At 40.4% G+C, this 16,174-nt stretch overlaps 1 protein-coding gene across 8 annotated transcripts in view; it reads left to right on the forward strand.

The window, feature by feature from the left end:
• Window positions 1–16,174, forward strand: part of TSPAN9 (tetraspanin 9) — a 275,804-nt gene that overhangs the window by 123,855 nt on the left and 135,775 nt on the right. For 5 of the 8 annotated variants that reach the window (XM_073314272.2, XM_073314331.2, XM_073314301.2 and 2 more), the window contains one exon: window positions 6,761–6,840. The exons of 1 other annotated variant lie outside the window; for it this stretch is intronic. In XM_073314272.2, coding sequence (XP_073170373.1) covers window positions 6,778–6,840 — 63 coding nt within the window. In that variant the 5' untranslated portion in view covers window positions 6,761–6,777. Of the gene's footprint in view, window positions 1–6,395; window positions 6,841–16,174 lie in introns of those variants that run through there. 2 more of the 8 variants (XM_073314283.2, XM_073314350.2) reach the window with 2 other exon arrangements.

Raw genomic sequence — 16,174 nt, forward strand, 5'->3', positions numbered from 1 at the left:
AAGGCCACTCAGAGCAGGCAGCAGGGGACAGGTAAATATAATGTTATTACTTGACTGAGACATTAATAAGAGTACATTGCAGGAGATACAACATTACAAAGACAGTCAGGCAAGCAATAATTGTTCATTCTATTGTAAGTTCAACGGAACAGAATGTTTAAGCAGAACCTGTGATGCAAATCAGCCATTGCTATCTTCTAACAAGCGATGAGTTTCGGTGAAATGAAATGGAAATGTTCATGCAAATCCCTTTTAATAAGAAAACAAGTCTTTCATAATACTTTGTCAACTCAGCTATGGCCTGATATTGAAAAGTTGTAAAAACAAGCTTTTAAAAAACTTAAGCCCAATAAAAATGTTTCCATACTTAAAAAATTAAAAAATCCAATGAACGGAGTCAATTTAAAACAAATAAACAACCCATTCAGTGTTTGAACCTCAGGTGGGTAAATAAATAATTATCACCACTTTCAGATGGAGAAACTGAGGCAGAGAGCTTTAGGTTACCAAAGGTGTGAGTTTTCACATATATAATTTGCAATTATATAATGTAAAATTTGTGCTAAAGATACAATCATTAAGGCTACGATTTTGTCATGGAAATTTTTAGTAAAAGTCACGGACAGGTCACGGCTTTTTGAATTTTTGTTAATTGCCTGTGACCTGTCCTGGACTTTTACTAAAAATTTCCATGACAAAATAGGGAGGGAGGAGGGTGCAAGCACCGTGCCCTACTGTGGCTCGGAGCTGGGAGGGACCCCCACCTGTGGTGGCTGGGGAGCTGTGGGGGATTCCTCCCCGCTGCCCCAGCGGCTGGGGAGCTGCAGGGGGATTCCCCCCAGCCACCCGTTGTGGCAGGAGGTACCCTGCAACTCCCGGCCACCACAGGAGGTGGGAATAGCCTGCAGCTCCCTGCAGCTGTGGGCTGAAGTCACGGAGATCTGCGGAAGTTACGGACTCCGCGACCTCTGTAACCAAATCGTAACCTTAATTATCAGTTGTGCTTCTTTAGTACACCTCAGTGTAAATGTTATTGCTGTTTAATACAATTAAGTATTTGTCAGTTAGGAGCATGCCTACATTTATATGTCAGCTTACGGGAAAAAATGTTCAGCTTAACTTGGGAGTTTAGAAATATATTAACTTTCAGATCTGAGTGACACCAGGGGAAATTCTGTACAATAAACTCTCACTAAAATGGAGAAAAAACAGTTTTAAAGATCTTAAAGCAACTATCTGTAATTCAGCATGAAAACATTAGAACAACATTTTGAAGACACCATGGCCAACATTTTCTAAAATAGTTGGGCTTCTAAAATCATATGTAGATACCCTACCAATTTTCAAAATTGCTGATCATCCAGCAGCTCCCAAGTTTCTCAGACAGGTGCGTACATTTGAATTTAGGAGCTTACCTTTAGGCTCCTATTTTTGAAAATCTTGGTCCCTGAGCATAGCTCATGAGAGAGGCAAATACAGTTCCCATCATCGTGACAAAAAATAAAATAAATATTAGGATATTCACTCTTTAATACAATTTTGTTAAGGTATTTGTCTGTGAAACCATTTCTCACCTAGTGCTTAAACACACTGGGATGTTATCTTGCAAACACATACACACCTTAATAACTTCACTCATGTGAGTTGTGATGGGACTACTTAAGTGAATAAAGTTATTCATGTGCTTGATTACTGGATTGGAGCCTGTCAGTATTGGAGCTGTGCTCAGAGAAGAGAGACAAATCAGTGTTATGTATAGTGCATATTTCATGGCAAGGTAATTAAAATACTTTACAGAAAGCAGAACTTGTAGAACTTGTCTGTCACTGCAGATACATCATATCTTTATAAAATCATAGAAATGTAGGGCCGGAAGGGACCTTGAGAAGTCATCTAGTCCAGCCCTCTGCTCTAAGGCAGGACCAAGTAAACTTAGACCATCCTTGACAGATGTTTGTCTAACGTATTCTTAAAACCCTCCAAGAATGGGGATTCCACAGCTTTCCTTGAAAGCCTATTCCAGTGCTTAATTATCCTTATAATTAGAAAGTTTTTCCTACTATGCAACCTAAATCTCCCTTACTGCAGATTAAGCCAATTACTTCTTGTCCTACATTCAGTGGACATGGAGAACAATTGATTACTGTCCTCTTTATAACAGCCCTTAATATATTTGAACAGTGTTATCAGGTCCCCCATCCGTCGTCTTTTCACAAGACTAAACATGCCCAGTTTTTTTTTAACTTTTCCTTATAGGTCAAATTTGCTAAATCTTTTACCATTTGTGTTGCTCTCTCCAATTTGTCCACATCTTTTCTAAGTGTGGTGCCCAGAAATGGACATAGTACTCCAGCTGAGGCTCACCAGTGCCGAGTAGAGTGGACAAGTACGTCCCGTGTCTTACATATGATGCTTATGTTAATACATCCCAGAATATTAGCTTTTTTTGCAGCTGTATCACATTGTTGACTTGTATTCAATTCGTGATCCACTATAACCCCCAGATCCTTTTCAGCAGTACTACTGCCTAACCAGTTGTTGCTCATTTTGTAGTTGTGCATTTGATGATGATCTGATCATAAATTTAGTATTAGTATATAAGGATGACAACATATTACAAGGTGCTGCTGGGCATATAGATCTAAGCTTGAAGAAAAAATGGATTATTATTTTCTAGGGTTGTCAAGCGATTTAAAATTTTTTTATCATGATTAATCGTGCAATTAAAACAATTAATCACACTGTTAAACAATAATTGAATACCATTTATTTAAATATTTTTGGATGTTTTCTATATTTTCAAATATATTGATTTCAATTACAACACACAATAGAAAGTGTACAATGCTCACTTTATATTTATTTTTGATTACAAGTACTTGCACTGTGAAAAAACAAACAAAAGAAATAGTATTTCTCAATTCACCTAATACAAGTACTGTGGTGCAATCTCTTTATCATAAAAGTTGAACTTACAAATGTAGAATTATGTACAAAAAATAACTGCATTCAAAAATAAAACAATGTAAAGCTTTATAGCCTGCAAGTCTACTCAGTCTTACTTCTTGTTCAGCCAATTGCTCAGACAAACAAGTTTGTTTACATTTGCAGGAGATAATGCTGCCCGCTTCTTGTTTACAATGTCACTTGAAAATGAGAACAGGCATTCTCATGGCACTGTTCTAGCTGGCACCGCAAGATATTTATGTGCCAGATGTGCTAAAGATTCATATGTCCCTTCATGCTTCAACCACCGTTCCGGGGGACATGCGTCCATGTTGATGACGGGTTCTGCTCGATAACAATCCCAAAGCAGTGCGGACCAACGCATGTTCATTTTCATTACTTGAGTCAGATGCCACCAGCAGAAAGCTGATTTTCTTTTTTGGTGGTTTGGGTTCTGTAGTTTTCTCATCGGAGTGTTCCTCTTTTAAGAGTTTTGAAAGCATGCTCCACACCTCATCCTTCTCAGATTTTGGAAGGCACTTCAGATGCTTAAACCTTGGGTCAAGCGCTGTAGCTATCTTTAGAAATTTCACATTGGTATCTTCTTTCATTGCAAATCTGACAAAATGCCAGGTGTTCTTAAAACAAACCAACATGCTGGGTCATCATCTGAGACTGCTATAATATGAAATACATGGCAGAATGTGGGTAAAACAGAGCAGGAGACATACTGTTCTCCCCCAAGGAGTTCAATCACACATTTAATTTACGCATTATTTTTTTAACGAGCGTCATCAGCATGGAGGCATGTCCTCTGCAATGGTGGCTGAAACATGAAGGAGCATACGAATGTTTAGCATATCTGGCACATAAATACCTTGCAATGCCAGCTACAAAAGTGCCAAGCAAACACCTGTTTTCACTTTCAGGTGACATTGTAAATAGGAAGAGGGCAGCATTATCTCCTGTAAATGTAAACCAACTTGTTTGTCTTAGCGATTGGCTGAAGAAGAAGTAGGACTGAGTGGACTTGCAGGCTCTGACGTTTTACATTGTTTTGTTTTTGAGTGCAGTTACGTAACAAAAAAAATCTATATTTGTAAGTTGCATTTTCATCACATTTTCATCACTACAGTACTTGTATGAGGTGAATTAAAAATACTTTATTTTGTTTCTTTTACAGTGCAAATATTTGTAATCAAGAATAATATACACTTTGATTTCAGTTACAACACAGAATACAATATATATGAAAATGTAGAAAAACATCCAAAATATTTAATAAATTTCAATTGATATTCTATTGTTTAACAGTGTGATTAAAATTACGATTTAATCGCGATTAATTTTTTTGAGTTAATCGCATGAGTTAACTGTGATTAATAGACAGCCCTATTATTTTCTTAATATATGCGGGTACATAATTAAAGGCTGTGTTGTAGTGTGTATACATGAGAGGTCAGAGCTAAGGTTGTGCACGATTTTTGCATTTCCTGGCTTGAGTGCTTCATTATGCAAACTTAATGATCTGTTAATGATGGGTTTTTTTGCATGGATTTTGTATCTTTTGTGTGGACAGTTCCTTTACACAATGATTTGTGCTCTTCTTATGCCAGTTTATGAACATGCATAGCTAATATGAAACCAGTTTTAAAACAACAAGCAAACCCAGAAAACCCCACATGCTCCAGGTGAATCTGCTTAGTGTAGGTTTTACAGATAACATGGGAAAGCTAACACTGTATCTGTGTTATAGGAAGTCTTGGTATCATTATCCCACTTGTGTTGTAGAGTCATGCCATGAGGCATTGCACTGCCTAGAATTGTTGCTGTCTAGAAAGGAATAGAGCATTCAGGTCAGAGTTTCTAGTTCACAGACATTATTTATAATGAAAGAAGTCTGAGAGAATACTGTATGCTCAATGGTTCTCAACCAGGGGTACGTGTATCCCTGGAGGCATGCAGAGGTCTTCCAGGGAGTATATCAACTCATCTAGTTATTTGCCTAATTTTACAAAAGGTTACATAAAAAGCAGCAGTGAAGTTAGTACAAACTAAAATTTAACACAGTGACTTGTTTATACTGCTGTATATACTATACACTGAAATGTAAGTACAATATTTATATTCCAATTGGTTTATTTTATAATAAGGTGGTAAAAATGAGAAAGTAAGCAATTTTTCAGTAATAGTGTGCTGTGACACTTTTATATTTTTGTCTGATTTTGTAAGCAAGTAGTTTTTAAGCGAGGTGAAACTTGGGGTTATGCAAGACAAGTCAGACTCCAGAAAGGGGTACAGAAGTCCGGAAAGGTTGAGAGCCTCTGTGCAAGAGTAATCTCTGTCATACCAGTTAAATAGTGGGTTAATAGCTGCAGGCTCAGATACTGTAACATTCAGGAGATTTAGGATTGATTGATTACCCTGTAAAAAGACAGCAGCTCTGTGTTTCATGTTATGGTTAATTATATCACAGTTGATGACGTCATACTATGTGCGTGTATAACTGAGAAATGTGCCTATTAGACGAACACTAAGTGCTAGCCGGTTCCAGTTGCTTGTCCATGCCATTCATTTAAGCTGCAAAAAATGTAAAAGTATATAGTCACTCTTAATTTCATTGGGGGTTTGTTAGCTTCTGTATATCTAATCCTTACTTTTACAGACTTTTATTACATTAAAGGAGTATCATTACCTCATGATTCTTGCCCATAAACAGCACTTGACATTTAAAGAGATTTTCTGTTGTGCACTTGTATAGTCAAAGAGTAATACTAATCCTATTAAAGGTATTATGTCATGGAGGCATGCCTTGGGGGAAGGCTTGTTCTAATTGGCTAGATGTAAAGTAGAGGGGAGGGGCTATCAAGAGAGTGGATGTATTACTTGATAGTTAGGTCAGGGATTTCTGTGGGAAATGCCCAGTGGTTGCAGTTGCTGATGATTTCACATCAACAGCAGTGCAACACTGAGAGTGAGCTCCAATAGCTGATTACTGAATGAGATACTGCAAACGGGTAAAAAAAAAAAAAAACAGCAGCATGTGAGAAACAGTCAGAGTGAGGCAGAGAAGAGAGCTGAGAGAGCAAGAAAAGTGCTCAGGCTGGAGAAAGTCTTCCAGATGTACTGGACAACCCTTTTGGAAATGGATATAAGGACCATCTGCTGTCTATAGATCAGAGGACTGGGGACTAAGAGTGGGAAGAAAGAGTTTATGGCTGTTTTAAATAAAAAGCTAAGTTATTCATAACCAGTTCGTCAAGACGTCATGAGATTGTTCCTGCATGGGATGCTGGTGCATAAATCAAAGCTGCAGATACCTATTGTACAGCTTACTTGGGTATAAAAAAGAAAGAGGAAAAAAAGCAGCAATGCAGGGAATATTGCAATAAATTCTACAATGGTTATGTGATTTGTTTATTAAGATAAAGAAAAATCATCCTTGTATGACTGTGGAGTTCACAAGGTACTGCGTTTAATGCTGAGAGATGCTAGTCATTAAATCTGACAACTGTGAAAAGAGAGATCATGGAGAAGTCAAGTAGTGAGGATTCTTCAATTCACCGTAGTCCATCTTTGGATAGCAAGGACTCGGACTTTGCTAAACCTTCTACCTCAGGCAGGCAGTTTGGTCGAGGTTTTACTGCTGGAGCTTTTTACGGCACTGCTGGATCACGCACACAGAGCCACACCAGGGCTGGAACAGGGACTGGCATTGGAACTGGGACTGGCATAAAAAGTGACAAATACAATGCACCCAAAGGCAGCAAATATGTGGTGTTTTACCTGGATCTATCCTTTGTTTTCCTTTTAGAATTTAAGAAGTGCAACATGGCAAGAGGCTGCCTGTGTTGTTTGAAATACATGATGTTCCTTTTCAATTTAATGTTTTGGGTGAGTACTGCCTTTTTTCATTTGCCTTCATTTGTTAGAGTTCTCTGTACTACTGCATTATGTGCATAGTGCATCTTTTCAGCACTATCGTAAGCTTTTTTTTCTTCCCCTCTCTTGTACCTGCATGGAATATTTACAGTGCTAAATCTGTGCCCTATGGGAAAATGTACATGTTTCCTACAAATTTTACCTTCCTATTACTGTACTTTGATTACAGATCATTAAAACTGGAGTCTTTTAATTCATGTCTTTTGACCAGGATAAATTAAAGAAGGGCAGGACCTATTTACCATTTAAAATGATCCAAATCAATTGAGTGAAATTTTTTATATTCTTTTATAATGCCTTGTACTGCTTTAAATTGCAGGTTAATAAACCCGCATTACGTTTTTGTTGTCCCCATCAATCTTCCCTACTTTTCTAATGTAATTGACAAACTGCTTTTCAGAGTGAATGAAGTTTAGTCTCTTTTTTTTCCACCTTTTAAAAATATACTTATAATCTAGTCCTTAAGATGTCAGCACAAATGTAAAATGACTGGAATGACAAATGACTCCTGATTCAGTTTCAGTCACAATTGTCCAAATTGGTGTGTTAAGTTGGAGACTAGCTCTTGCTTTTGAGGGATCAAAATTGATTTTCCTCTATCAGCCAGGGAGCATGAGGAGTTGTTACAATGCTTCAGCAAGCAGATTCAAAGTATAACGACTATTTTGAGCAAACTAATGTCACGTACACTTGGAAAACAAGAGTGGGAAGTCAGCTAGCTACTAGGCATCCCCGTTTGAACAATATTAGGGGGGGAAATGCAAGCAAATTGAAATGTCAAGTAGGTTTCAATAGAGCACAGTACAAAATTGTTTTATCAGAATTAAAGGTCAACAGTTTTCTGATGATTAGGAAAAGCAATTATAATATTAATGTCTTTCGATTCAAGGTTATAATTCAGAAATAAAAAAACGCATCTCAGAGGTAAATGAAAATGTAGTTTTGTTGGTTTATTTTTAAGGCAGAAGGATATTAAAAGTCCAATTTGGATAGATATTTCTGCTGTGGAGAAGTCAACATTGAAGTTAAGAGCCATGTCTCTGACTTAGCCACCGGCTTTTCTGTTTAGCTGACCCACTTACTGAAATAACTTTTAGCAGCCGAAGGGAATGGGAGACCTCATAGGGCACTGGACGACTCATGCACCAGTGAGCTTCAGTAATAATGTACTGAAACATTTCCATCATGGAAGGTGTGGGAATCTGTCAGAGAATCTTCTGAGCAGGTTTAACAGAAGGTTGGGGCTGAAAGGGGTCACTCAAGAATATCACTCGTGATTTTTCACTACATGAATCCTGCCTCACTTCTTTCTGGAATCCCTGTTAAGAAATAAACTTGTTACCAGACTGGGCCATTCATGCCAGTGCTGCATTACTCTGACTCCTTAGAAATATTTTCCTGTGCTAAATATTGCCATTAGTTTTTAGTAAATGGGACACTAGATGGGGAGGGTTTTGAGTTACTACAGAGAGTTCTTTCCCAGGTGCCTGGCTGGTGGGTCTTGCCCACATGCTCTGGATCTAACTGATCACCATATTTGGAGTTGGGAAAGAATTTTCCCCCAGGTCAGATTGGCAGAGACCCTGATGGGTTTTTGCCTTCCTCTGCAATCTGTGACATGGGTCACTTGCAGGTTTAAACTAGTGTAAATCATGGAGACTCTGTAACGTGAAGTCTTTAAATCATGATTTGAGGACTTCAGTAACTCAGCCAGAGGTTAGGGGTCTGTTACAGGACTGGGTGAATGAGGTTCTGTGGCCTGCAATGTGCAGGAGGTCACACTAGATGATCATGATGGTCCCTTCTGACCTTAAAGTCTATGAGTACATTACTCCTGGTCTTATTGCTCTTGTTCTGTGTGATCAGTCCTTAGGTATCCCTCCAAACTTCATGCAGTATAATGGTATTAAATCTCTATTTCATCTCCTTCCCAAGTAACATTTTTCTAGGTTGTCCATAGTTAGGTCTTAAATCTCTGTTGTTGTATCTTTTTAGTTGCTATCCTTGCTATTTTTTCCCCAACTTTCCAGTGACCCTTCTTGTGTGGTGAACTTCATGAACTCACTCCATCCTGTTGCAGACCTTCTCTCTCTGCTCAACTTTCTGATTCCTTTTCTCATCCACCACTGGACTCTTTTCTGTCTCTCCATATAGTGTCATTATTGCTGGGGCCAAGACTTGGTCTGCAGTTCCTACTACCTGGGACAGCCTTCCTGTATTACTGTACCTCATCGACTCTCCCTCTCACCTGAACTCTTGCCTGAAAATCTTTCTTTTCTTCCTTGGTTTATACCATTTTTTCTTTTTCTTTTCTTATTAATCTTTGTCTCTGTATTCATCATGGTAACTCTGTTCTGAGATGCTCTTTGTCTGAGCCTGACTACACAGAATGTAAACATTGGTGTAGAATGATGAATCTGTGGGATTTTAGAGAAGTGCTGAATATAAACTAGCAGGTTTTCAAAGTTGTTTGCAACAGGAGTTGGCTCCATTTGCATTGTAGAAACTGTTCAAAAGTTCCCCCCTTTTACAGAAACATCTGTTGTGTTAAACTGAAGCTCTGAGACTCTTGCGTGTCCATATACTATTTTCAGTGGGCTGCAGTACCACTGAATGCTGCTGTTGAGTGCTGATTATTTTTAACCAGAACATTTCATCCTTTTGTGTTTTGCTGCACTCAGATGAAAGTTGTGTATATCTTCTAAAATTCTGGGTCAATTAGATAAAGTATCTGCCCAATTTTGATGCTGCACATTGGTCTTGATCTGACCTACCATGTTATGTTTCTTGGGTGCCATCCCAGCTTTGCCAATGTTCCTTAACACTGATCTTCAGCAACCACTGCTATTCCAGTCCTGCCACACAGCTCTGCCAATGCCCTTCAGTCCCGCCCGGCAGCCCGCTTGCTGTTTCAAGCTTCTCCTACCAGATCTATCAATGCACCTCCGTCCTGCCCTACAACACACCCTGCTACTACAGTTCAAAACTCTTGTCCCCCCCATCTATGCCAGTACATTTACTTTTGGAACTATAACAGCCCCTGCTGCTGCAGTTATATGTCCCCACACAGCTCTGCCAATATACCTCAGTCTAAACCCATGAAGTTCTGAGCTTCTCATGAGCAGTGGGTGCCAACTTGTTCAAGACTGTTGTGGTGGCTTTGTGAAGTGGAGTGTTTTCCTCAAAGGGCTCATTTTAGACCACGAAACCAGTCTGATCCTGTAACTTAACCTAAAATGTGAATCCAAGTCTCCAGAAATGGAAGGTGAACGCCTTAAATCAATATCTTCTCTTCTAGCAAATGGAAGAGACAATATTTCATGAGTTTATTTGGATAAGTCTAAATTGAAACTGACAAATTATGTTTCAGGAAGCCTGCAATCATGTGGCAGTCTCCCCGCTGTCTGTTGAATTATCCTATTAATGAGTACTACAACATATAAATTTGTATGGCCTGCTGTTGTGGTTCTGCTGTGCAGAAAACCTGTTTGATTTTACTGTGTACTAAATGTTATCAACAAAATGCAGTAGAAAGGGGTTATTTAGAAGTCAGTGATACTTCATCCCTGTGTGTTTCGCAAGTGATATCTTTTGGAGGCTCTCATCCTACACACCATCTTCAAATGCTGGGTCCTTCTAGCTAGGGAGCGCTGGGTATTGTTCTGTTTTAAGTCCCATGAGTCCTGCTCTTAAACAGTCACCCAGAAAATGAGGACAGTGGTTCCTCTTTCGCCATTCACAGCCTGGCAATGAGGTGCCAAGCCTGAGACCTAGTTAATCTGAGATCACCCATCTGGCAGCCAGGTGTGCTGCCCCTAAACCACTGGCCTGGCTCAAAGGGTATCCATCTGAAGATGCTACAGATGCAATGGTTAGAATACAGTTTGCATTATCACATACCTAAATGCACCATCTCTGTGTTGGCCTTGGTGAACAGGTGGTACATTGTTTCTGCAGATGATCATTTCAGTTGCCACATCAAGAATTGTGTTAAATGTATAGCATCTTAGTCATCTCTACCCTTGACAAGAAAATGCACTTCTTAATTTAGTACCAGGTGGACTAACTAGCCTATAATGTGGGATGCATCCTGCTCTATATGGGCATATCAGTAACTTGAAACCGAAGGTATTTTTCACTGTATTGCTAAGAACTTCAGGTATTTTCCGTAGCCCTATGTGGTTCTTAGCATTTGTTCTCGGCCATCTGGCTTTGCTTTCTTTTGGAGATTAGAAAAGTCTGAGCTGAGGGTTAAGGAAGCTTATAGTATTTAATTGTGTGGCTAGGATGGTGATTTATACTGAATTCATCTTAAGTGCATAATATGTTTGACTAAAGGTCTGTGTACGTACGTATATTAGTTGATTCAATTTGCCTTCCAGAGCATTTATGTGCAAATGAATCAAGTTCGCAAAGTGGCCAATACAGGCTCATAGAAGAAATCAAATATTGATTTTTGTTTATACAGTTAGCAGCTTAATTAAGAAGAAAGAAAACTGCTAAATATAAAGATCGGATATGGGTTAACACAAAATATTTCACTTCAGTGCATTACCCAGAAAGAGAGTGTTAATACAACTGTTTATAGAACATACTGCAAAGTCTTTAGTAAGTTATTATGAATAGAACAGTAGACTTTCAAAAATTTTGACTTTTTTGACTTGAATTCAAAAATTTCACTCTTCTTATTTAAGCAAGGGAAATTTTGAAATGATAAGAATATTTGATCAGAGTTACAGTAGACAACTTTGCATATGCGGTTTGGTGCCTGGATAAATGTTAGGTTGCCCTATTAATTTAAGTAAGGGCAATTAGTCCCAAATGGTCCATATATTTTGGAATGTTCATAGTATAAATTTTGATAGATTTTAGCATAGCTTATTTGTTTAAATTTGCTAATGTGATGCATTTGTACTCTATGAACTTTTGGTGAGATAGAAAATCATACTGAGATTGAATGTCATTATGGGTGAGAAAACTAAGAATAGACAGTAAGGTACTTAATGTGATTCTTTTGTTAAATTAAGCCTGCCTGTATATTTCTTTGACAAAAAACATAAAGCCCTCTGTTAGGAAATTAAACAATATTTATAGATATGTTGTCACTTAAAGTTATGATTAATTACGTTAATCTTATTCAAAAGTAGATGAAATTAGTGAAGGTCAAAGTCAGATTAAGTTATAGACACTTTTGCAAATTCAAATGTTGGATATTCAGTTTTCAAGAAGACTTTTTGGGCATTTTGTTAAAATGTAAGGCAGCAACAAAAAACAAGCTGAAAAAGTTAACTTGGAAATGGCAGTGCAGACGATTTCAAATCTAGCAAACAAGAATAACTATTTGATTCTGTTTATAAATACATTTTAATAAAATAAGGGACAAAGGCTATCCTTGAAAAGATTTTCTATTCCAGTAAGTAATTTTATCTAACAGGAAAGCAAGTGGTTCATAATTTCCCTTATTGACAAAAATGACTCTGGATATTTAGTGGTGGAGCAAACTTAACAGAGTATCTAAAGCCAGTAAAGCATACATCAAGGTATATCTACTCTATAGTCTGGATTCTGGGATCAGATGCAGAGAGAGAGAGAGAGAGAAACATGTCCATTCGTTTGGTGGGTGAGACTGCTATCACAGGTATTGGTACTGTAATGCAGCTAAGACTCCTAGAGCTGTTTATATAGGGTAATCCATACTTAGAGGCATTTTTTCGGACTGGAATATATACTGTAACAACACACTGTTTAGTTTGAATTACAAAGCTTTAATGCTTATCTGAACCTGTTGGACAAATATAAATCTTGTGAGCAGGCTTTGTCCCTCTGCCTATCTGTAAGTTAATCTTCTGGGTTAAATGACACATGTGGGGTCTCTGAAATAAGAACAGAATTGCAAACTATAGACAACGTGTACACATTCAGATTCACCTTATTTTTCTGACCTGGTCCTGACTGCATGATTTTGTAATCATGTTTCTCTGTGTAGCACGTAACCCTTTTCTGACACAGAGAATAAAGATAAGGAGAGATGTTAAAGGACATAGGGAACTTTGTCTCGTGACAAGATATCAATATTTTCTTCTATAATTTTCTGGCAGGAGTGAATCCAGAGCCACTTGAGAACATCTTAGCTGGCAAGTGACAGAATGCATATACAGTACAAAAATCGTACTGGCACAAGGCACCAGTGTGGTGGCATTTAAAATACCACCCAGGTAAAATGAGGCCACCTGAAAGTTCAGATTCCTTATTTGTTCTTAGAGTGCTACATACTGAACTGTGAAAGAAAAAGATTTTAATTTTGCTAAAATGCTGTTTCTGTTTTCATTCTTGTCTATATGAAAAAGTCTATTTTTAATGGGGATTTCAAAGGGTAAATAATTTCCCAGCATGCTAATTCAGATTCATTTCTAAATGTGCACTTGTGTGTGCTAGGGTTGCTAACTTTCTAACCGCAGAAAACCAAACATCCTTGCCCTGCCCCTTCCCTGAGGCCCTTCCCCCACTCACTCCATCCGCTTCCCTCTGTCGCTCGCACTCCCACACCTTCACTCACTTATTTTCACCAGGCTGGGGTAAGGGGTTGGGGTGCAGGATGGGGGGACAGCTCCGGCTTGGGGTGTGGGCTTTGGGTTGAGGCCGAGGATGAGGAGTTTGGGGTGCAGGAGGGGGCTCCAGGCTGGAGCCAAGGGGTTCAGAGTGTGGGAGGGGGCTCCGGGCTGAGGCTGAGGGGTACGGAGTGTTGGAGGGGTTACAGGCTCTGGGCTGGGTGTGCAGGCTCTGGGGTAGGGCCAGGGATGAGGAGTTTGGGGTGCAGGAAGGGGCTCTGGGCTGGGACACAGGTTTGGGGTGCGGGAGGTGGTGTGGGCTCTGGGAGGAAGTTTGGGTGCAGGAAGGGGCTCAGTGTTGGGATGCGGGAGGGGGTTAGGGATGTGGCTGGGGGTGCAGGTTCTGGGGTGGGGCCAGGGATAAAGGGTTTGGGGTGCAGGAGGGGAGGCTCCAGGCTGGAGGGTGGAGCTGACTGTTTCAGAGTGTGGGAGGGGACTCCAGGCTGAGGCAGGGGGTTGGGGTATGGGAAGGGGCTTGGGGTGCAGGCTCCAGGGTGGGGCCAGAAATGAGGGGTTCAGGAAGTGGGAGTGGGCTCTGGGCTGGAGCAGGGGATTAGGGTGTGGATGTGAGGCCTCTGTCTGGGGGTGTGGGCTCTGGGGTGGGGCTGGGAATGAGGGACTTGAGGTGCAGGAGGGGGCTCGGCTGGGGCAGGTGGTGGGGCGCAGGAGGGGGTTTGGGATGCAGGCTTCTGGCATGGCGCTTACCTCAGGCAGCTCCCAGAAGAGGGGACATGTTCCTCGGCTCCTAGGCTAAGGCATGGCCAGGCGTCTCTGCGTGATTTCTCCACCTGCAGGCACCACCCCCGCAGCTCCCATTGGCTGCGATTTCCCGCCAAGAGGAGATGCAGTGCCAGTGCTTGGGACGGGGGCAGTGCGTGGAGCCCCCCGGCCGTCCTTCCACCTAGTATCCGAGGGACATGTTGCTGCACGGAGATGGGCAGGGAGACTGCCAGCCCCGCACCAAGCAGACTTTTAACAGCCCGGTCAGCAGTGCTGACCAGCGCCACCAGGGTCCCTTTTCAACTGGGTTGAAAACCAGACACTTGGCAACCCTAGTATGTGCAAGGCCCAATTTGGGCTTGTGATCAGAACAGTGCATACATACATAGGAGTGCAATTACATGCATGTTTTTGTGCATGGATCTTTTAGCCTCTGGTTTTAAAATTTGGTACACAAAAGTTCTGATTTCCCTATGTGTCCCACTGGTTGAATATGCCATGAATAAAGCACTGTCCTTTTTACAACTTCCGTACTAGGCTAAGGATGGTGAAACGGCTTAAAACTATTTAACATTGTTTGCATCCATCCAGCATTTTATAACCATTTTAAACAGTGTTGAAGAACAATGGTACCCTGGGAGGGTGCATACTTTCAGATGTGCTTCTGTTGAATCTGGTTTAGCTTAAACTGGTTTAGTTACAGAGCAGATGGGGCTTGCTCCAGAACTGTTTGGTTGGTTCCCCTAGGTGGCAGGGATTCAGGAACATTTTTAAAGGCATGATTTACGTTTGATATAGGAAACCTTCTGTTGTGCATTCTGTATAGCATTCCTTTCACATACTGCTGTTCGCTAACATTTATGTGCTAATCTTGTCCTCTTCGGAGGAGGTGATGAGAATAATTTTGAAGGTTTGTCTTTGGAAATATTGTTGCTGTTGCTGTCCGGCCGCTCAGGAGCCATTTATTGTTTGTTAGATTGGATAAATGGTGTATTGATTTATGATTCAAAAGTGGATTTCTCTGATACATTTGTTATAACATGGCTTGCTGGGCACGGTTGTTTGGTCATCTTTATGCGAGGCTAGCTGAACACATTGAATGTGAGAAGCACAATAACAATTTAGAAATTAAAAACAAACGAACGGTAGCTATGTTCCTGATTATAAATATGAACTTGGTGTAGTGACTTGGGCCACATGGCATCGAGTGGCCTAGCAATTCGTAAATGAGCTTGCCAAACCCATTTCAAGTGGGCTCCTAGATAAGCTATCCTTGTCACACTCTGCCTTCACCCACAGCAGCATGGTCACCTCTTCTCTCTCCTGAACAGTCAGTCACCCATTCTACTTCCCTCTTATTATGACCCGGCTTCTTGAAGTGACTCATTTTATGGCCATGGTTAAAAGCTTTGACTGATTTACCGCTACACCCCTGTAATACTTCTCTTCCAGCATTTCTCTGGTCCTGTCTTTATTTCAGTGCATGCTGCAGTATCTTCTGCATCTCCTAGATATCCGGGTGAGAGGGACTTGCAGCACCTTCATTACCTGGAGAAATTGGCAGCAGCAGGGGCTCCACAGATGAGCCTGGTCTCTCCCCACCACCCACCATAAATCACTAGATATTTAAGGGATGTGTTTGTTCTAGTGCAGCTGCGATAGCCAGCCAGTTGTTTGATGGACTTCCTATGTGAATTCATGCTGCTTCCCACCTCGCCTGTTCTAAAAGCCATGTAAGGGAAGACTGGAGATGATGACACAACTAAGAGGAGCATTGAGAGAAAAAAACAGAGAGCCCAGTAGAGTGCTGGGGGACAAGTGGTTATTATAGAGGGAAAGAGAGACCACAGCTTCTTTCTTCACCCTGCCTATAAACCCTCTTAGTGCAACTCTTCATCTCTTTTATTCCAGAATCCTCAAGTGCTGTGAGGATATAATTTGTGCTGGTAAAGGTCTCA

This window comes from Lepidochelys kempii, chromosome 1, assembly GCF_965140285.1.
Source record: "Lepidochelys kempii isolate rLepKem1 chromosome 1, rLepKem1.hap1, whole genome shotgun sequence".
NCBI classification, from domain to species: Eukaryota; Metazoa; Chordata; order Testudines; family Cheloniidae; genus Lepidochelys; species Lepidochelys kempii.